Below are 23,207 nucleotides of genomic sequence, written 5' to 3'. Positions count from 1 at the left end.
TATCTATCTATCTCAGTTCCTCCCTCAATGGGGATCGATCAGCTTCACATTATTGGGCTTGGCCTCACCACCTATTGGTTGTTAATTAAAGCCTGTTTAGGTTAGCTTATTTGTTGTTGCCACGGTGTGTTCAACGTCCACAGTCCAAGGCCGGCTCGCTATCAGGTCGACTAGGCAGCTGTGGCCCCGTTCAAACACTTAGGAAATCCTTCCTTCCTTCCTTCCTTCCTTTTGAAGTAATGACTAGTATCTGAAGAATGTAGCGACCTTAAAGGGGAAGTTTGATTTCTTACAACCAAACCTCTATTTTTTTATGACCTAGAGCTATACCTAGAGCTAGACCTAGACCTAGAGCTAGACCTAGAGCTAGACCTAGAGCTAGACCTAGAGCTAGACCTAGAGCTAGACCTAGACCTATACCTAGAGCTATACCTAGAGCTATACCTAGAGCTATACCTAGAGCTATACCTGGAGCTCTACCTATAGCTAGACCTAGAGCTAGACCTGGAGCTATACCTAGAGCTAGTCGCACAAAAATGGAATATAACCATGTGAATAAAATTCGGAATGACACAGTTGGATATGTCCAACAAGGCAAGGTGTTGACAGTTGGATATGTCCAACAAGGCAAGGTGTTGGATATGTCCAACAAGGCAAGGTGTTGACAGTTGGATATGTCCAACAAGGCAAGGTGTTGACAGTTGGATATGTCCAACAAGGAAAGGTGTTGACAGTTGAATATGTCCAACAAGGAAAGGTGTTGACAGTTGGATATGTCCAACAAGGAAAGGTGTTGGATATGTCCACCAAGGAAAGGTGTTGACAGTTGGATATGTCCAACAAGGCAAGGTGTTGACAGTTGTGCTTGAGCGTTCTTTACGAGGCTGATGTTTTCCTGAACAAGATGTCTTTATCCGGTTGTTATCGCGGTTTCAAATCAACACAGACAATATATTACATTTCCTCCATTTTGAATCGTGTTTCCTTGTTGCAGTGTGAGGATCCCTCTGGCTACAGGCCGGAGGATGAGGATGAGTTTATGGACATCCTGGAAGAGAGGAGGCGGAGCAGTGACCTAGGCCATGCCCTCCGAACCTTTACCCCCTCCCCCTACAAGGGAGCCCCTCCTCTCTCCGCTGGCGCCCTCAACAGGACGGTTCTGGAATCACAGTACCTACGATACGTCACCAAGGAGGTACTGTGTGTGTGTGTGTGTGTGTGTGTGTGTGTGTGTGTGTGTGTGTGTGTGTGTGTGTGTGTGTGTGTGTGTGTGTGTGTGTGTGTGTGTGTGTGTGTGTGTGTGTGTGTGTGTGTGTGTGTGTGTGTGTGTGTGTGTGTGTGTGTGCGCGAGAGAGAGAGAACCCTGAACGTTCCTTGATGTACACTCAACAGGGTTAACCTATCGCAGAACGTTAGTCCAATTCCTGCCCGACCACATGCAAGGCCTTACAATGGCTGGATAGGTGTTTAACACAGCCCCTCATATAATATAGCCAATCAAAATAAACTTTATTTGTCACGTGCGCTGAAATACAACAAGTGTAGACTTGACCGTGAAATGCTTTACTTACAAGCCTTTAACCAACAGTTCAGTTCAAGAAGAAGAAAATATTTACCAAGTAGAATAAAATAAAAAAAGTAACACAATAACAATAACGAGGTTATATACAGGGTATTACGGTACAGAGTCAATGTGGAGGCTATATACAGGGTATTACGGTACAGAGTCAATGTGGAGGCTATATACAGGGGGTATTACGGTACAGAGTCAATGTGGAGGCTATATACAGGGGGTATTACGGTACAGAGTCAATGTGGAGGCTATATACAGGGTATTACGGTACAGAGTCAATGTGGAGGCTATATACAGGGTATTACGGTACAGAGTCAATGTGGAGGCTATATACAGGGGGTACCGGTACAGAGTCAATGTGGAGGCTATATACAGGGTGGTACCGGTACAGAGTCAATGTGGAGGCTATATACAGGGTGTTACGGTACAGAGTCAATGTGGAGGCTATATACAGGGTGTTACCGGTACAGAGTCAATGTGGAGGCTATATACAGGGTGTTACGGTACAGAGTCAATGTGGAGGCTATATACAGGGTGTTACGGTACAGAGTCAATGTGGAGGCTATATACAGGGTGTTACGGTACAGAGTCAATGTGGAGGCTATATACAGGGTATTACGGTACAGAGTCAATGTGGAGGCTATATACAGGGGGTACCGGTACAGAGTCAATGTGGAGGCTATATACAGGGTGTTACGGTACAGAGTCAATGTGGAGGCTATATACAGGGTGTTACGGTACAGAGTCAATGTGGAGGCTATATACAGGGTGTTACGGTACAGAGTCAATGTGGAGGCTATATACAGGGTATTACGGTACAGAGTCAATGTGGAGGCTATATACAGGGTATTACGGTACAGAGTCAATGTGGAGGCTATATACAGGGTATTACGGTACAGAGTCAATGTGGAGGCTATATACAGGGGGTACCGGTACAGAGTCAATGTGGAGGCTATATACAGGGGGTATTACGGTACAGAGTCAATGTGGAGGCTATATACAGGGTATTACGGTACAGAGTCAATGTGGAGGCTATATACAGGGTATTACGGTACAGAGTCAATGTGGAGGCTATATACAGGGGGTATTACGGTACAGAGTCAATGTGGAGGCTATATACAGGGTATTACGGTACAGAGTCAATGTGGAGGCTATATACAGGGGGTACCGGTACAGAGTCAATGTGGAGGCTATATACAGGGTATTACGGTACAGAGTCAATGTGGAGGCTATATACAGGGGGTACCGGTACAGAGTCAATGTGGAGGCTATATACAGGGTGTTACGGTACAGAGTCAATGTGGAGGCTATATACAGGGTGTTACGGTACAGAGTCAATGTGGAGGCTATATACAGGGTGTACCGGTACAGAGTCAATGTGGAGGCTATATACAGGGTATTACGGTACAGAGTCAATGTGGAGGCTATATACAGGGTATTACGGTACAGAGTCAATGTGGAGGCTATATACAGGGTATTACGGTACAGAGTCAATGTGGAGGCTATATACAGGGGGTATTACGGTACAGAGTCAATGTGGAGGCTATATACAGGGGGTATTACGGTACAGAGTCAATGTGGAGGCTATATACAGGGGGTATTACGGTACAGAGTCAATGTGGAGGCTATATACAGGGTATTACGGTACAGAGTCAATGTGGAGGCTATATACAGGGGGTACCGGTACAGAGTCAATGTGGAGGCTATATACAGGGGGTATTACGGTACAGAGTCAATGTGGAGACTATATACAGGGTATTACGGTACAGAGTCAATGTGGAGGCTATATACAGGGTATTACGGTACAGAGTCAATGTGGAGGCTATATACAGGGTATTACGGTACAGAGTCAATGTGGAGGCTATATACAGGGTGTTACGGTACAGAGTCAATGTGGAGGCTATATACAGGGTGTTATGGTACAGAGTCAATGTGGAGGCTATATACAGGGTATTACGGTACAGAGTCAATGTGGAGGCTATATACAGGGGGTAACGGTACAGAGTCAATGTGGAGGCTATATACAGGGGGTAACGGTACAGAGTCAATGTGGAGGCTATATACAGGGGGTACAGAGTCAATGTGGAGGCTATATACAGGGGGTACAGAGTCAATGTGGAGGCTATATACAGGGGGTACCGGTACAGAGTCAATGTGGAGGCTATATACAGGGGGTACCGGTACAGAGTCAATGTGGAGGCTATATACAGGGGGTACCGATACAGAGTCAATGTGGAGGCTATATACAGGGGGTACCGGTACAGAGTCAATGTGGAGGCTATATACAGGGGGTACTGGTACAGAGTCAATGTGGAGGCTATATACAGGGGGCACCAGTACAATGTGGAGGCTATATACAGGGGGTACTGGTACAGAGTCAATGTGGAGGCTATATACAGGGGGTACCGGTACAGAGTCAGTGTGGAGACTATATACAGGGTGTTACGGTACAGAGTCAATGTGGAGGCTGTATACAGGGGGTACCGGTACAGAGTCAATGTGGAGACTATATACAGGGTGTTACGGTATCGAGTCAGTGTGGAGGCTATATACAGGGGGCACCGGTACAGAGTCAATGGTATAGACATGGGGGGCTATAGGGAGTTTCTGGTATACAGTGAGGGAAAAAAGTATTTGATCCCCTGCTGATTTTGTACGTTTGCCTGCTGACAAAGAAACGATCAGTCTATAATTTTAATGGTAGGTTTATTTGAACAGTGAGAGACAGAATAACATCAAAAAAATCCAGAAAAACGCATGTCAAAAATGTTATAAATATTTGCATCTTAATGAGGGAAATAAGTATTTGACCCCCGAGTGTCTGACAATTTTATGGGCTTTCCTCTGACACCGCCTATTATATAGTTCCTGGATGGCAGGAAGCTTGACCCCAGTGATGTCCCGGGCCATTCGCACTACCCTCTGGTCAGATGCAGAGCAGTTGCCATACCAGGCAGTGATGCAACCGGTCAGGATGCTCTCGATGGTGCAGCTGTAGAACCTTTTGATGATCTGGGGACCCATTCCAAACGTTTTCAGTCTCCTGAGGGGGGGGGGGGTTTGTCGTATCCTCTTCACAACTGTCTTGGTGTGTTTGGAACATGATAGTTCGTTGGTGATGTGGACATCAAGGAACTTGAAACTCTCGACCCGCTCCACTACCACCACGTCGATGTTAATGGGGGGGCCTGTTCGGCCCGCCTTTTCCTGTAGTCCACGATCAGCTCCTTTTGTCTTGCTGACATTGAGGGAGAGGTTGTTGTCCTGACACCACACTGCCAGTTCTCTGACCTCCTCCCTATAGGCTGACTCATCGTTGTCGCTGATCAGCCCTACCACTGTTGTGTCGTCAGCAAACTTAATGATGGTGTTGGAGTCGTGTTAGGCCACGCAGTCGTGGGTGAACAGGGAGTATAGGAGGGGACTGAGCACAGACCCCTGAGGGGCCCCAGTGTTAAGGATCAGCGTGGCAGACGTGTTGTTGCCTTCTCTTACCACCTGGGGGCGGCCCGTCAGGAAGTCCAGGATCCAGTTGCAGAGGGAGGTGTTTAGTACCAGAGTCCTTAGCTTAGTGATGAGCTTTGTGGGCACTATGGTGTTGAACGCTGAGCTGTAGTCATTGAACAGCATTCTCACAGGTCGTTGCTTTTGTCCAGGTGAGAAAGGACAGTGTGGACTGCGATTGAGATTGCGCCATCTGTGGATCTATTGGGGCTGTATGTGAATTGGAGTGGGTCTAGGGTGTCCGGGAGGATGCTGTTGATGTGAGCCATGACCAGCCTTTCAAAGCACTTCATGGCTACCGACGTGAGTTCCACGGGGCGGTAATCATTTTAGGCAGGTTACCTTCGCTTCCTTGGGCACAAGGACTATGGTGGTCGTGCTTCAAACATGTAGGTATTACAGACTCGGTCAGGGAGAGGTTGAAAATGTCAGTGAAGACACTTGACAGTTGGTCCGCGCATGCTTTGAGTACACGTCCTGGTAATCCGTCTGGCACAGCGGCTTAGTGAATGTTGACCTGTTTAAAGGTTTTGTTCACATCGGCTACCGAGAGCGTTCTCACACAGTCATCCTGAACAGCTGGTGCTCTCGTGCATGCTTCAGTGTTGCTTGCCTCGACGCGAGCATAAAAGGCATTTAGGTCTAGTCTGGTAGGCTCGCGTCACTGGGCAGCTCGCGTCTTGAGTTTCCCTTTGTAGTCCGTAATAGTTTTCAAGCCCTGCCACATCGGACGAGCGTCAGAGCCGGTGTAGTAGGATTCAATCTTAATCATGTATTGACGCTTTGGCTTGTTTGATGGTTCATCTGAGGGCATAGCGGGATTTTTTTTTATAAGTGTCCGGATTCGTCTCCCGCTCCTTGGCAGGCTCTAGCCTTTAGCTCGATGCGGATGTTGCCTGTAATCCATGGCTTCTGGTTGGGATATGTACGCACAGTCACTGTGGGGATCGACGTTATCGATGCACTTAGTGATGAAGCCGATGACTGAGGTGGTGTACTCCTCGATGCCATTGGATGAATCCCGGAACATATTCCAGTCTGTGCAGCGAAACAGGCCTGTAGCTGTAGCATCCGCGTCATCTGACCACTTCTGTATTGAGCGAGTCACTGGTACTTCCTGCTTTAGTTTTTGCTTGTTAGCTGGAATCAGGAGGATAGAGTTATGGTCAGATTTGCCAAATGGAGGGTGGGGGAAAGCTTTGTATGCATCTCTGTGTGTGGAGTAAAGGTGGTCTAGGATTAATTTTCTCTGGTGCCGGCTCGGTTGGCACACTTTTAAGTTTGCCTGCATTAAAGTCCCCGGCCAGTAGGAGCGCTGCTTCTGGATGAGCATTTTCTTCTTTGCTTTATGGCCTTATACAGCTGGTTGAGAGCGGTCTTAGTGCCAGCTTCGTTCTGTGGTGGTAAATAGACGGCTATGAATAATATAGATGAGAACTCTCTTGGTAGATAGTGTGGTCTACAGCTTATCATAAGGTACTCTACCTTTATTCTAGGGACAATAAGGAGTCCTGCGTCTTGTGACCGTAGCGTACGTGTAGGTAAGTACGGCAGGACCAAATCAGAGCGATAGGTAGGAGCCAGACCATGTAATGCTTTGTAGGTTAGCAGTAAAACCTTGAAGTCAGCCCTAGCCTTAACAGGAAGCCAGTGTAGGGAGGCTGGCACTGGAGTAATCTGATCAATTGTTTTGGTTCGAGACAAGATTATTTAGCACTAACAGACGTTTATTTAGTGTCTTATCTGGTTGGCGGGAGAGTAGAGCATTGCAGTAGTCTAATCTTGACGCAACTAATGCAGTTGCAGGAACTCAACCTCTAACTCTCTGTCCCTTGACCCCTGAACTCTCTGTGCAGGTGGCCATGGAGACTGGTGAGAGTGTGGATCTGGTGAGAGAGGAGGCGTCTGGGATACTGGAGGAAATGTCTCAGAACCTCCAGCTGGGATTCATCAGACTGCTGGGGTTTACCTTGAGTAAAGTATTCAAGAGGCTCTTCAGCCACATCAACATCAACCAGGAAGGACTCAATAGGGTCAGAATACTGCTATTATAATACAAAGAATACTGCTACTACTACTACTACTACTACTACTACTACTACTAGAATACTACTATTATAATACAAAGAATACTACTACTACTACTACTACTACTACTACTACTACTACTACTAGAATACTACTATTATAATACAAAGAATACTACTACTACTACTACTACTACTACTACTACTACTACTACTACTACTACTACTACTATTATAATACAAAGAATACTACTACTACTACTACTACTACTACTACTAATACTACTACTAGAATACTACTATTATAATACAAAGAATACTACTACTACTACTACTACTAATACTACTACTACTACAATACTACTATTATAATACAAAGAATACTACTACTAGAATACTACTATTATAATACAAAGAATACTACTACTACTACTACTACTACTACTACTACTACTACTACTACTATTATAATACAAAGAATACTACTACTACTACTACTACTACTACTACGAATACTACTATTATAATACAAAGAATACTACTACTACTACTACTACTACTACTACTACTACTACTACTACTACTACTAGAATACTACTATTATAATACAAAGAATACTACTACTACTACTACTACTACTAGAATACTACTATTATAATACAAAGAATACTACTACTACTACTACTACTACTACTACTACTACTACTACTACTACTACTAGAATACTACTATTATAATACAAAGAATACTACTACTACTACTACTACTACTAGAATACTACTATTATAATACAAAGAATACTACTACTACTACTACTACTACTACTACTACTACTACTACTAGAATACTACTATTATAATACAAAGAATACTACTACTACTACTACTACTACTACTACTACTACTAGAATACTACTATTATAATACAAAGAATACTACTACTACTACTACTACTACTACTACTACTACGAATACTACTATTATAATACAAAGAATACTACTACTACTACTACTACTACTACTACTAGAATACTACTATTATAATACAAATAGAATACTACTACTAGAATACTACTCTTATAATACAAATAGAATACTACTACTAGAATACTGCTATTATACTACTACTACTACTAGAATAGTACTACTACTACTAGGATACTACTACTATAATTCTACTACAAGAATACTACCATTTTAATAGAAATAGAATGCTACTACTATTCTAATACAAATAGAATACTACTACTAGAATACTGCTATTATAATACAAATAGAATACTACTACTGCTAAAATAGTACTACTATTTTAATACAAATAGAATACTACTATCCTGATCCTTAACCTTAACCACACTGCCGACCTGATCCCTAACCTTAGCCACGCTGCCGACCTGATCCCTAACCTTAACCACTCTCCGACCTGATCCCTAACCTTAACCACGCTGCCGACCTGATCCCTGACCTTAACCACACTGCCGACCTGATCCCTAACCTTAACCGCGCTGCCGACCTGATCCCTGACCACCACGCTGCCGACCTGATCCCTGACCTTAGCCACACTGCCGACCTGATCCCTAACCTTAGCCACGCTGCCGACCTGATCCCTAACCTTAACCACGCTGCCGACCTGATCCCTAACCACCGCTCGCCGACCTGATCCCTGACCCTTAACCACTCTGCCGACCTGATCCCTAACCTTAACCACGCTGCCGACCTGATCCCTAACCTTAACCACGCTGCCGACCTGATCCCTAACCACGCTGCCGACCTGATCCCTGACCAGCCACGCTGCCGACCTGATCCCTAACCTTAACCACGCTGCCGACCTGATCCCTAACCTTAACCACGCTGCCGACCTGATCCCTAACCTTAACCGCGCTGCCGACCTGATCCCTGACCTTAACCGCGCTGCCGACCTGATCCCTGACCTTAACCGCGCTGCCGACCTGATCCCTGACCTTAACCGCGCTGCCGACCTGATCCCTGACCTTAACCGCGCTGCCGACCTGATCCCTGACCTTAACCGCGCTGCCGACCTGATCCCTGACCTTAACCGCGCTGCCGACCTGATCCCTGACCTTAACCGCGCTGCCGACCTGATCCCTGACCTTAACCGCGCTGCCGACCTGATCCCTAACCTTAACCGCGCTGCCGACCTGATCCCTAACCTTAACCGCGCTGCCGACCTGATCCCTAACCTTAACCGCGCTGCCGACCTGATCCCTGACCTTAACCGCGCTGCCGACCTGATCCCTGACCTTAACCGCGCTGCCGACCTGATCCCTGACCTTAACCGCGCTGCCGACCTGATCCCTGACCTTAACCGCGCTGCCGACCTGATCCCTAACCTTAACCGCGCTGCCGACCTGATCCCTAACCTTAACCGCGCTGCCGACCTGATCCCTAACCTTAACCGCGCTGCCGACCTGATCCCTAACCTTAACCGCGCTGCCGACCTGATCCCTAACCTTAACCGCGCTGCCGACCTGATCCCTAACCTTAACCGCGCTGCCGACCTGATCCCTAACCTTAACCGCGCTGCCGACCTGATCCCTAACCTTAACCGCGCTGCCGACCTGATCCCTAACCTTAACCGCGCTGCCGACCTGATCCCTAACCTTAACCGCGCTGCCGACCTGATCCCTAACCTTAACCGCGCTGCCGACCTGATCCCTAACCTTAACCGCGCTGCCGACCTGATCCCTAACCTTAACCGCGCTGCCGACCTGATCCCTAACCTTAACCGCGCTGCCGACCTGATCCCTAACCTTAACCGCGCTGCCGACCTGATCCCTAACCTTAACCGCGCTGCCGACCTGATCCCTAACCTTAACCGCGCTGCCGACCTGATCCCTAACCTTAACCGCGCTGCCGACCTGATCCCTAACCTTTAAATTAAGACCAATAATAAAAATATTTGTTTTCATGAATTTCTACAAAAAAGACCATTTTGACTTTGTGGCTGTGGTAACTAGTGTAAACCCTGCCACCCATTTAGCAACGATGGTATTAATGTCGTTTTAGGTTCTCTGTTGTGTCTCTCCTCCGGGTTCTCGGTCTCGCCCCCGTGTTCTCTCTCTCCCCCGTGTTCTCTCTCTCCCCCGTGTTCTCTCTCTCTCCCCCCGTGTTCTCTCTCTCTCCTCCGTGTTCTCTCTCTCCCCCCGTGTTCTCTCTCTCCCCCCGTGTTCTCTCTCTCCCCCCGTGTTCTCTCTCTCCCCCCGTGTTCTCTGTCTCCCCCCCGTGTTCTCTGTCTCCCCCCGTGTTCTCTGTCTCCCCCCGTGTTCTCTGTCTCCCCCCGTGTTCTCTGTCTCCCCCCGTGTTCTCTGTCTCCCCCCGTGTTCTCTGTCTCCCCCCGTGTTCTCTGTCTCCCCCCGTGTTCTCTGTCTCCCCCCGTGTTCTCTGTCTCCCCCCGTGTTCTCTCTCTCCCCCCGTGTTCTCTCTCTCTCCCCCCGTGTTCTCTCTCTCTCCCCCCGTGTTCTCTCTCTCTCCCCCCGTGTTCTCTCTCTCTCCCCCGTGTTCTCTGTCTCCCCCCGTGTTCTCTCTCTCCCCCGTGTTCTCTCTCTCCCCCGTGTTCTCTCTCTCTCCCCCCGTGTTCTCTCTCTCTCCCCCCGTGTTCTCTCTCTCTCCCCCCGTGTTCTCTGTCTCTCCCCCCGTGTTCTCTGTCTCTCCCCCGTGTTCTCTGTCTCTCCCCCGTGTTCTCTGTCTCCCCCCGTGTTCTCTGTCTCCCCCCGTGTTCTCTGTCTCCCCCCGTGTTCTCTGTCTCCCCCCGTGTTCTCTGTCTCCCCCCGTGTTCTCTGTCTCCCCCCGTGTTCTCTGTCTCCCCCCGTGTTCTCTGTCTCTCCCCCCGTGTTCTCTGTCTCTCCCCCCGTGTTCTCTGTCTCTCCCCCGTGTTCTCTCTCTCCCCCGTGTTCTCTGTCTCCCCCCCGTGTTCTCTGTCTCTCCCCCCGTGTTCTCTCTCTCCCCCCGTGTTCTCTCTCTCACCCCGTGTTCTCTGTCTCTCCCCCGTGTTCTCTGTCTCCCCCCCGTGTTCTCTGTCTCTCCCCGTGTTCTCTGTCTCCCCCCGTGTTCTCTGTCTCCCCCCGTGTTCTCTGTCTCTCCCCCGTGTTCTCTCTCTCCCCCGTGTTCTCTCTCTCCCCCGTGTTCTCTCTCTCTCCCCCGTGTTCTCTGTCTCCCCCCGTGTTCTCTGTTTCTCCCCCGTGTTCTCTGTCTCCCCCCGTGTTCTCTGTCTCCCCCCGTGTTCTCTGTCTCTCCCCGTGTTCTCTCTCTCCCCCGTGTTCTCTCTCTCTCCCCCGTGTTCTCTCTCTCGCCCCCGTGTTCTCTCTCTCCCCCCGTGTTCTCTGTCTCTCCCCCCGCGTTCTCTCTCTCCCCCCGCGTTCTCTCTCTCCCCCCGCGTTCTCTCTCTCCCCCGCGTTCTCTCTCTCCCCCGCGTTCTCTCTCTCCCCCGCGTTCTCTCTCTCCCCCGCGTTCTCTGTCTCCCCCCCGTGTTCTCTCTCTCCCCCCCGTGTTCTCTCTCTCCCCCCCGTGTTCTCTCTCTCCCCCCGTGTTCTCTGTCTCTCCCCCCGCGTTCTCTCTCTCCCCCCGCGTTCTCTCTCTCCCCCGTGTTCTCTCTCTCCCCCGTGTTCTCTGTCTCCCCCCCGTGTTCTCTCTCTCCCCCCGTGTTCTCTCTCCCCCCCGTGTTCTCTCTCTCCCCCCGTGTTCTCTGTCTCCCCCCCGTGTTCTCTGTCTCCCCCCCGTGTTCTCTGTCTCCCCCCGTGTTCTCTGTCTCCCCCCCGTGTTCTCTGTCTCCCCCCCGTGTTCTCTGTCTCCCCCCCGTGTTCTCTGTCTCCCCCCGTGTTCTCTGTCTCCCCCCCGTGTTCTCTGTCTCCCCCCCGTGTTCTCTGTCTCCCCCCGTGTTCTCTGTCTCCCCCCGTGTTCTCTGTCTCCCCCCCGTGTTCTCTGGCTCCCCCCGTGTTCTCTGTCTCCCCCCGTGTTCTCTGTCTCCCCCCGTGTTCTCTGTCTCCCCCCGTGTTCTCTGTCTCTCCCCCCGTGTTCTCTGTCTCTCCCCCGTGTTCTCTGTCTCCCCCCGTGTTCTCTCTCTCCCCCCCGTGTTCTCTCTCTCCCCCGTGTTCTCTGTCTCCCCCCCGTGTTCTCTGTCTCCCCCCGTGTTCTCTGTCTCTCCCCCCGTGTTCTCTGTCTCCCCCCGTGTTCTCTGTCTCCCTCCGTGTTCTCTCTCTCCCCCCGTGTTCTCTGTCTCCCCCCGTGTTCTCTCTCTCCCCCCCGTGTTCTCTGTCTCCCCCCGTGTTCTCTCTCTCCCCCCCGTGTTCTCTGTCTCCCCCCGTGTTCTCTCTCTCCCCCCCGTGTTCTCTGTCTCCCCCCGTGTTCTCTGTCTCCCCCCGTGTTCTCTCTCTCCCCCCGTGTTCTCTCTCTCCCCCCCGTGTTCTCTGTCTCCCCCCGTGTTCTCTGTCTCCCCCCGTGTTCTCTGTCTCCCCCCGTGTTCTCTCTCTCCCCCCCGTGTTCTCTGTCTCCCCCCGTGTTCTCTGTCTCCCCCCGTGTTCTCTCTCTTCCCCCCGTGTTCTCTGTCTCCCCCCGTGTTCTCTGTCTCCCCCCGTGTTCTCTCTCTCCCCCCCGTGTTCTCTCTCCCCCCGTGTTCTCTCTCTCCCCCCGTGTTCTCTCTCCCCCCCGTGTTCTCTCTCTCCCCCCGTGTTCTCTGTGTGTCGGTAGGTACTTAATGTCCCACTTCTCATCATCGTGGCGGCTCGTTGCAGTGATGTATGACGGCGTGTTCGTAGACGCCCAACAATCTGTTGTTAACGCCACGTTTAATGGCGTTTGAGAGCTCGTGCTTTGTACGTTTTTTTTTTTTTCTTCCCCCCCCCGCTGTACTGCCACTGTAGCTCGATTTCCCACCTGGCAGAGTCATTTAACTTCCTAAAGTATTGGCATACAGGACTGGTCCCTGCTGCCCGTTTCCTGTCTCACTCTGCCAACGACGGAGACGTGCAGAACACTATCTGTGATAAATCACTGTAAAGATCTGCTCATCCTACCGTTGCAGCGTTATTGTTTATAGGTATTTCTTTAGCGGTAGTTCTGTGATAACTGCACTGTGATTTTTCAGGTAAATAAATATACAAAAGACATTTTGGTGTAGTGTTTTTTTTTTTTTTTAAATCTTTTTATTTTTATTTCTTTGAAACGTTAACGATCTCTATGTCATTTAAACATTCACCCGCCTAATTCAAACCCATTATCTGTTGTTTTTCAATGTTTATTGGTTCACAGTGATGTTTCTATCCCGCCCCCCAGCTCCAACAGGCCATTCAGGAGTCTCCAGTGATCCTGATGCCCAATCACAGGAGTTATGTGGACTTCCTGGTTCTGTCCTACATCCTGTTCACCTATGACCTGCCCATCCCTGTTATAGCCGCTGGAATCCGCAAGTATCTAGTGATTTATCCTGTTCAGTGTTTTGGTCGACTTTTTAAAAAATAAAATAAAAGCCACACTTCAGATAACAAATGTCTAACTTTATCTCTCTTTCCTTTCTGTCTTCTCCTCTTTACGTACGTACGTCCGTCCGTCTGTCTTCCTCTCTGTAGCTCTGATGGACATGAAGATGGTGGGAGAGATCCTGCGTCGTTCCGGAGCGTTCTTCATCAGGAGGACGATCGGGTCTGACAAGTTGTACTGGGCTGTCCTATCTGAGTATGTCAAAACTATCGTCAGGGTAGGTGTCCAAATAAATACTTATATTACCACACACTACACTACTCTATGTACACCCTACTATATCATACATAAGGAACATCCTAATACTGAGACATTTTTGTCTCTCAGAACAGCCTCAATCTATCAGGGTCACGTGACTCTACAAGGTGTCAAAGCGTTTCCACAGGGCTGCTGGTCCCATGTTGACTCCAATGCTTCCCCACAGTTGTGTCAAGTTGTCTGGATGTCCTTTGGGTGGTGGACCATTCTTGATACACACACAGGAAACTGTTGAGTGTGGAAAAACCCAGCAGCGTTGCAGTTCTTGACACTCAAACCGGTGCGCCTGGCACCTACTACCATACCCCGTTCAAAGACTCTTAAATCTTTTTGTCTCGCCACATTCACCGTCTGAATGGGACACATACACAATCCATGTCTCAATTGCCTCAAGGCTTAGAAATCCTTCTTTAATTAACCTGTCTTCTCCCCTTTCATCTACACTGATTGAAGTGGATTTAACAAGTGGACATCAATAAAGGATCATATCTTTCACCTGGATTCACCTGGTCAGTCTGTCATGGAAAGAGCAGGTCTCCTTAATGTTTTGTATAGTCAGTGTATATATTCCTGTAATTTCCGGACTATAAGCTGCAACTTTTTCCCCAGGCTTTGAACCTCGCGGCTTAAACAACGACGCGGCTAATATATGGATTTTTCCCGCTTTCCAATTTTTTTTTTTTCTCTTCTCCAAAAAACACATTCTGTGACGTGCTCAGTTTTTTGGCGGCATGAAGCTTTCATTAGACCAATGAAATTGCCGAACGGGTTTTAAGGTCAAACAACTTTTTTGGTTTACTGTTTAGATTAAATCGAGCGCTCTCAAACTTCCCATCATTCTGATTACGGTAGTCATTTTGTCACCCTCATCAAGGCAAAGACACGGAGAAATGCATATGATGCAGCTTTCAAGTTGAAGGCGATTGATCTGGCTGTTGGAAAAGGAAATAGAGCTGCTGCACGGCAGCTTGGTCTTAATGAGTCGATGATAAGACGTTGGAAACAGCAGCGTTAGGAATTGACTCAGTGCAAAAAGACAACTAAAGCTTACTGCTAATTATTATTTTTTTGTTACAAGCCGTGTTTCGTTAAAGCCTGTGTAAAGTTCATTTGTTTCAATGTACCGGTAGGCACCTGCGGCTTATAGACATGTGCGGCTTATTTATGTTCAAAATAATATATATTTTTTAATTCAGGCTTATATTCAGGTGCGCTTAATAGTCCGGAAGTTACGGTATGTGTTAGGGTGTATCCCAGATAGCTATATAGTGCACTACTATAGACCAGAGCCCTATGGCACCCTATTCCCTATATAGTGCACTACTTTAGACCAGAGCCCAGTGTACTCACTACTTTTAACCAAGACCCATAGGGCTCTGGTCTATAGTAGTGCACTATATAGGGAATAGGGTGCCATAGGGCCCTGGTCTATAGTAGTGTACTATATAGGGAATAGGGCTCTGGTCTATAGTAGTGCACTATATAGGGAATAGGGCTCTGGTCTATAGTAGTGCACTATATAGGGAATAGGGCTCTGGTCTATAGTAGTGCACTATATAGGGAATAGGGCTCTGGTCTATAGTAGTGTACTATATAGGGAATAGGGCTCTGGTCTAAAGTAGTGCACTATATAGGGAATAGGGCTCTGGTCTATAGTAGTGTACTATATAGGGAATAGGGCTCTGGTCTAAAGTAGTGCACTATATAGGGAATAGGGCTCTGGTCTAAAGTAGTGCACTATATAGGGAATAGGGCTCTGGTCTATAGTAGTACACTATATAGGGAATAGGGCTCTGGTCTATAGTAGTGTACTATATAGGGAATAGGGCTCTGGTCTATAGTAGTGCACTATATAGGGAATAGGGCTCTGGTCTAGACGTAGTGTACTATATAGGGAATAGGGCTCTGGTCTATAGTAGTACCACTATATAGGGAATAGGGCTCTGGTCTAAAGTAGTGCACTATATAGGGAATAGGGCTCTGGTCTAAAGTAGTGCACTATATAGGGAATAGGGCTCTGGTCTATAGTAGTGTACTATATAGGGAATAGGGCTCTGGTCTATAGTAGTGCACTATATAGGGAATAGGGCTCTGGTCTAAAGTAGTACCACTATATAGGGAATAGGGCTCTGGTCTATAGTAGTGCACTATATAGGGAATAGGGCTCTGGTCTAAAGTAGTGCACTATATAGGGAATAGGGCTCTGGTCTAAAGTAGTGCACTATATAGGGAATAGGGCTCTGGTCTATAGTAGTACACTATATAGGGAATAGGGCTCTGGTCTATAGTAGTGTACTATATAGGGAATAGGGCTCTGGTCTATAGTAGTGCACTATATAGGGAATAGGGCTCTGGTCTAGACGTAGTGTACTATATAGGGAATAGGGCTCTGGTCTAAAGTAGTGCACTATATAGGGAATAGGGCTCTGGTCTATAGTAGTACACTATATAGGGAATAGGGCTCTGGTCTATAGTAGTGTACTATATAGGGAATAGGGCTCTGGTCTATAGTAGTGCACTATATAGGGAATAGGGCTCTGGTCTAGACGTAGTGTACTATATAGGGAATAGGGCTCTGGTCTATAGTAGTACCACTATATAGGGAATAGGGCTCTGGTCTAAAGTAGTGCACTATATAGGGAATAGGGCTCTGGTCTATAGTAGTGTACTATATAGGGAATAGGGCTCTGGTCTATAGTAGTGCACTATATAGGGAATAGGGCTCTGGTCTAAAGTAGTACCACTATATAGGGAATAGGGCTCTGGTCTATAGTAGTGCACTATATAGGGTGCCTGTAAGGGAAGAGTGTTCCATCTGGGCCGTGTAACTAGTGTCTTCTCTCTCCTCAGACAGGGTATGCTCCTATAGAGTTGTAACTAGTGTCTTCTCTCTCTCCTCAGACAGGGTATGCTCCTATAGAGTTGTAACTAGTGTCTTCTCTCTCTCCTCAGACAGGGTATGCTCCTATAGAGTTGTATGTAACTAGTGTCTTCTCTCTCTCCTCAGACAGGGTATGCTCCTATAGAGTTGTAACTAGTGTCTTCTCTCTCCTCAGACAGGGTATGCTCCTATAGAGTTGTAACTAGTGTCTTCTCTCTCTCCTCAGACAGGGTATGCTCCTATAGAGTTGTAACTAGTGTCTTCTCTCTCCTCAGACAGGGTATGCTCCTATAGAGTTGTAACTAGTGTCTTCTCTCTCCTCAGACAGGGTATGCTCCTATAGAGTTGTAACTAGTGTCTTCTCTCTCCTCAGACAGGGTATGCTCCTATAGAGTTGTAACTAGTGTCTTCTCTCTCCTCAGACAGGGTATGCTCCTATAGAGTTGTAACTAGTGTCTTCTCTCTCTCCTCAGACAGGGTATGCTCCTATAGAGTTGTAACTAGTGTCTTCTCTCTCTCCTCAGACAGGGTATGCTCCTATAGAGTTGTAACTAGTGTCTTCTCTCTCTCCTCAGACAGGGTATGCTCCTATAGAGTTGTAACTAGTGTCTTCTCTCTCTCCTCAGACAGGGTATGCTCCTGTAGAGTTGTATGTAACTAGTGTCTTCTCTCTCTCCTCAGACAGGGTATGCTCCTATAGAGTTGTAACTAGTGTCTTCTCTCTCCTCAGACAGGGTATGCTCCTATAGAGTTGTAACTAGTGTCTTCTCTCTCTCCTCAGACAGGGTATGCTCCTATAGAGTTGTAACTAGTGTCTTCTCTCTCTCCTCAGACAGGGTATGCTCCTATAGAGTTGTAACTAGTGTCTTCTCTCTCTCCTCAGACAGGGTATGCTCCTATAGAGTTGTAACTAGTGTCTTCTCTCTCCTCAGACAGGGTATGCTCCTATAGAGTTGTAACTAGTGTCTTCTCTCTCTCCTCAGACAGGGTATGCTCCTATAGAGTTGTAACTAGTGTCTTCTCTCTCCTCAGACAGGGTATGCTCCTATAGAGTTGTAACTAGTGTCTTCTCTCTCTCCTCAGACAGGGTATGCTCCTATAGAGTTGTAACTAGTGTCTTCTCTCTCTCCTCAGACAGGGTATGCTCCTATAGAGTTGTAACTAGTGTCTTCTCTCTCCTCAGACAGGGTATGCTCCTATAGAGTTGTAACTAGTGTCTTCTCTCTCTCCTCAGACAGGGTATGCTCCTATAGAGTTGTAACTAGTGTCTTCTCTCTCTCCTCAGACAGGGTATGCTCCTATAGAGTTGTAACTAGTGTCTTCTCTCTCTCCTCAGACAGGGTATGCTCCTATAGAGTTGTATGTAACTAGTGTCTTCTCTCTCCTCAGACAGGGTATGCTCCTATAGAGTTGTATGTAACTAGTGTCTTCTCTCTCCTCAGACAGGGTATGCTCCTGTAGAGTTATAACTAGTGTCTTCTCTCTCCTCAGACAGGGTATGCTCCTATAGAGTTGTAACTAGTGTCTTCTCTCTCCTCAGACAGGGTATGCTCCTATAGAGTTGTAACTAGTGTCTTCTCTCTCTCCTCAGACAGGGTATGCTCCTATAGAGTTGTAACTAGTGTCTTCTCTCTCCTCAGACAGGGTATGCTCCTATAGAGTTGTAACTAGTGTCTTCTCTCTCTCCTCAGACAGGGTATGCTCCTATAGAGTTGTAACTAGTGTCTTCTCTCTCTCCTCAGACAGGGTATGCTCCTATAGAGTTGTAACTAGTGTCTTCTCTCTCTCCTCAGACAGGGTATGCTCCTATAGAGTTGTAACTAGTGTCTTCTCTCTCTCCTCAGACAGGGTATGCTCCTATAGAGTTGTAACTAGTGTCTTCTCTCTCCTCAGACAGGGTATGCTCCTATAGAGTTGTAACTAGTGTCTTCTCTCTCCTCAGACAGGGTATGCTCCTATAGAGTTGTAACTAGTGTCTTCTCTCTCCTCAGACAGGGTATGCTCCTATAGAGTTGTAACTAGTGTCTTCTCTCTCCTCAGACAGGGTATGCTCCTATAGAGTTGTAACTAGTGTCTTCTCTCTCTCCTCAGACAGGGTATGCTCCTATAGAGTTGTAACTAGTGTCTTCTCTCTCTCCTCAGACAGGGTATGCTCCTATAGAGTTGTAACTAGTGTCTTCTCTCTCTCCTCAGACAGGGTATGCTCCTGTAGAGTTGTATGTAACTAGTGTCTTCTCTCTCTCCTCAGACAGGGTATGCTCCTATAGAGTTGTAACTAGTGTCTTCTCTCTCCTCAGACAGGGTATGCTCCTATAGAGTTGTAACTAGTGTCTTCTCTCTCTCCTCAGACAGGGTATGCTCCTATAGAGTTGTAACTAGTGTCTTCGCTCTCTCCTCAGACAGGGTATGCTCCTGTAGAGTTATAACTAGTGTCTTCTCTCTCCTCAGACAGGGTATGCTCCTGTAGAGTTATAACTAGTGTCTTCTCTCTCCTCAGACAGGGTATGCTCCTATAGAGTTGTAACTAGTGTCTTCTCTCTCCTCAGACAGGGTATGCTCCTATAGAGTTGTAACTAGTGTCTTCTCTCTCTCCTCAGACAGGGTATGCTCCTATAGAGTTGTAACTAGTGTCTTCTCTCTCTCCTCAGACAGGGTATGCTCCTATAGAGTTGTAACTAGTGTCTTCTCTCTCTCCTCAGACAGGGTATGCTCCTATAGAGTTGTAACTAGTGTCTTCTCTCTCCTCAGACAGGGTATGCTCCTATAGAGTTGTAACTAGTGTCTTCTCTCTCTCCTCAGACAGGGTATGCTCCTATAGAGTTGTAACTAGTGTCTTCTCTCTCTCCTCAGACAGGGTATGCTCCTATATAGTTGTAACTAGTGTCTTCTCTCTCTCCTCAGACAGGGTATGCTCCTATAGAGTTGTAACTAGTGTCTTCTCTCTCCTCAGACAGGGTATGCTCCTATAGAGTTGTAACTAGTGTCTTCTCTCTCTCCTCAGACAGGGTATGCTCCTATAGAGTTGTAACTAGTGTCTTCTCTCTCTCCTCAGACAGGGTATGCTCCTATAGAGTTGTAACTAGTGTCTTCTCTCTCTCCTCAGACAGGGTATGCTCCTATAGAGTTGTATGTAACTAGTGTCTTCTCTCTCTCCTCAGACAGGGTATGCTCCTATAGAGTTGTAACTAGTGTCTTCTCTCTCCTCAGACAGGGTATGCTCCTATAGAGTTGTAACTAGTGTCTTCTCTCTCTCCTCAGACAGGGTATGCTCCTATAGAGTTGTAACTAGTGTCTTCTCTCTCCTCAGACAGGGTATGCTCCTATAGAGTTGTAACTAGTGTCTTCTCTCTCCTCAGACAGGGTATGCTCCTATAGAGTTGTAACTAGTGTCTTCTCTCTCCTCAGACAGGGTATGCTCCTATAGAGTTGTAACTAGTGTCTTCTCTCTCCTCAGACAGGGTATGCTCCTATAGAGTTGTAACTAGTGTCTTCTCTCTCTCCTCAGACAGGGTATGCTCCTATAGAGTTGTAACTAGTGTCTTCTCTCTCTCCTCAGACAGGGTATGCTCCTATAGAGTTGTAACTAGTGTCTTCTCTCTCTCCTCAGACAGGGTATGCTCCTATAGAGTTGTAACTAGTGTCTTCTCTCTCTCCTCAGACAGGGTATGCTCCTATAGAGTTGTAACTAGTGTCTTCTCTCTCCCTCAGACAGGGTATGCTCCTATAGAGTTGTAACTAGTGTCTTCTCTCTCTCCTCAGACAGGGTATGCTCCTATAGAGTTGTAACTAGTGTCTTCTCTCTCCTCAGACAGGGTATGCTCCTATAGAGTTGTAACTAGTGTCTTCTCTCTCTCCTCAGACAGGGTATGCTCCTATAGAGTTGTAACTAGTGTCTTCTCTCTCTCCTCAGACAGGGTATGCTCCTATAGAGTTGTAACTAGTGTCTTCTCTCTCTCCTCAGACAGGGTATGCTCCTATAGAGTTGTAACTAGTGTCTTCTCTCTCCTCAGACAGGGTATGCTCCTATAGAGTTGTAACTAGTGTCTTCTCTCTCTCCTCAGACAGGGTATGCTCCTATAGAGTTGTAACTAGTGTCTTCTCTCTCTCCTCAGACAGGGTATGCTCCTATAGAGTTGTAACTAGTGTCTTCTCTCTCTCCTCAGACAGGGTATGCTCCTATAGAGTTGTAACTAGTGTCTTCTCTCTCCCTCAGACAGGGTATGCTCCTATAGAGTTGTAACTAGTGTCTTCTCTCTCTCCTCAGACAGGGTATGCTCCTATAGAGTTGTAACTAGTGTCTTCTCTCTCCTCAGACAGGGTATGCTCCTATAGAGTTGTAACTAGTGTCTTCTCTCTCTCCTCAGACAGGGTATGCTCCTATAGAGTTGTAACTAGTGTCTTCTCTCTCTCCTCAGACAGGGTATGCTCCTATAGAGTTGTAACTAGTGTCTTCTCTCTCCTCAGACAGGGTATGCTCCTATAGAGTTGTAACTAGTGTCTTCTCTCTCCTCAGACAGGGTATGCTCCTATAGAGTTGTAACTAGTGTCTTCTCTCTCCTCAGACAGGGTATGCTCCTATAGAGTTGTAACTAGTGTCTTCTCTCTCTCCTCAGACAGGGTATGCTCCTATAGAGTTGTAACTAGTGTCTTCTCTCTCTCCTCAGACAGGGTATGCTCCTATAGAGTTGTAACTAGTGTCTTCTCTCTCTCCTCAGACAGGGTATGCTCCTATAGAGTTGTAACTAGTGTCTTCTCTCTCCTCAGACAGGGTATGCTCCTATAGAGTTGTAACTAGTGTCTTCTCTCTCTCCTCAGACAGGGTATGCTCCTATAGAGTTGTAACTAGTGTCTTCTCTCTCCTCAGACAGGGTATGCTCCTATAGAGTTGTAACTAGTGTCTTCTCTCTCCTCAGACAGGGTATGCTCCTATAGAGTTGTAACTAGTGTCTTCTCTCTCTCCTCAGACAGGGTATGCTCCTATAGAGTTGTAACTAGTGTCTTCTCTCTCTCCTCAGACAGGGTATGCTCCTATAGAGTTGTAACTAGTGTCTTCTCTCTCCTCAGACAGGGTATGCTCCTATAGAGTTGTAACTAGTGTCTTCTCTCTCCTCAGACAGGGTATGCTCCTATAGAGTTGTAACTAGTGTCTTCTCTCTCTCCTCAGACAGGGTATGCTCCTATAGAGTTGTAACTAGTGTCTTCTCTCTCTCCTCAGACAGGGTATGCTCCTATAGAGTTGTAACTAGTGTCTTCTCTCTCTCCTCAGACAGGGTATGCTCCTATAGAGTTGTAACTAGTGTCTTCTCTCTCTCCTCAGACAGGGTATGCTCCTATAGAGTTGTAACTAGTGTCTTCTCTCTCCTCAGACAGGGTATGCTCCTATAGAGTTGTAACTAGTGTCTTCTCTCTCTCCTCAGACAGGGTATGCTCCTATAGAGTTGTAACTAGTGTCTTCTCTCTCTCCTCAGACAGGGTATGCTCCTATAGAGTTGTAACTAGTGTCTTCTCTCTCTCCTCAGACAGGGTATGCTCCTATAGAGTTGTATGTAACTAGTGTCTTCTCTCTCCTCAGACAGGGTATGCTCCTATAGAGTTGTAACTAGTGTCTTCTCTCTCCTCAGACAGGGTATGCTCCTATAGAGTTGTAACTAGTGTCTTCTCTCTCCTCAGACAGGGTATGCTCCTATAGAGTTGTAACTAGTGTCTTCTCTCTCCTCAGACAGGGTATGCTCCTATAGAGTTGTAACTAGTGTCTTCTCTCTCTCCTCAGACAGGGTATGCTCCTATAGAGTTGTAACTAGTGTCTTCTCTCTCTCCTCAGACAGGGTATGCTCCTATAGAGTTGTAACTAGTGTCTTCTCTCTCTCCTCAGACAGGGTATGCTCCTATAGAGTTGTAACTAGTGTCTTCTCTCTCTCCTCAGACAGGGTATGCTCCTATAGAGTTGTAACTAGTGTCTTCTCTCTCCTCAGACAGGGTATGCTCCTATAGAGTTGTAACTAGTGTCTTTCTCTCTCCTCAGACAGGGTATGCTCCTATAGAGTTGTAACTAGTGTCTTCTCTCTCTCCTCAGACAGGGTATGCTCCTATAGAGTTGTAACTAGTGTCTTCTCTCTCTCCTCAGACAGGGTATGCTCCTATAGAGTTGTAACTAGTGTCTTCTCTCTCTCCTCAGACAGGGTATGCTCCTATAGAGTTGTAACTAGTGTCTTCTCTCTCTCCTCAGACAGGGTATGCTCCTATAGAGTTGTAACTAGTGTCTTCTCTCTCTCCTCAGACAGGGTATGCTCCTATAGAGTTGTATGTAACTAGTGTCTTCTCTCTCCTCAGACAGGGTATGCTCCTGTAGAGTTATAACTAGTGTCTTCTCTCTCCTCAGACAGGGTATGCTCCTGTAGAGTTATAACTAGTGTCTTCTCTCTCCTCAGACAGGGTATGCTCCTATAGAGTTGTAACTAGTGTCTTCTCTCTCC

General features: G+C 47.2%; 1 protein-coding gene across 3 annotated transcripts in view; it reads left to right on the top strand.

Annotated features, from left to right (window-relative positions):
• gnpat2 (glyceronephosphate O-acyltransferase 2) overlaps positions 1 to 23,207 on the top strand; it is a 67,431-nt gene that overhangs the window by 5,287 nt on the left and 38,937 nt on the right. For all 3 annotated transcript variants that reach the window (XM_045721224.2, XM_082977111.1, XM_082977110.1), the window contains exons 2-5: positions 995 to 1,195; positions 6,934 to 7,110; positions 13,392 to 13,521; positions 13,685 to 13,812. In XM_045721224.2, the coding sequence (XP_045577180.2) occupies positions 995 to 1,195; positions 6,934 to 7,110; positions 13,392 to 13,521; positions 13,685 to 13,812 (636 nt within the window). The remainder of the gene's footprint in view (positions 1 to 994; positions 1,196 to 6,933; positions 7,111 to 13,391; positions 13,522 to 13,684; positions 13,813 to 23,207) is intronic.

The sequence above is a fragment of the Salmo salar genome, chromosome 06, assembly GCF_965601325.2.
Source record: "Salmo salar chromosome 06, fSalSal1, whole genome shotgun sequence".
In the NCBI taxonomy this organism is placed as follows: domain Eukaryota; kingdom Metazoa; phylum Chordata; class Actinopteri; order Salmoniformes; family Salmonidae; genus Salmo; species Salmo salar.
The sequence above is the reverse complement of the archived record's forward strand: the minus strand, read 5'-3'. Positions and strand labels throughout refer to the sequence as shown.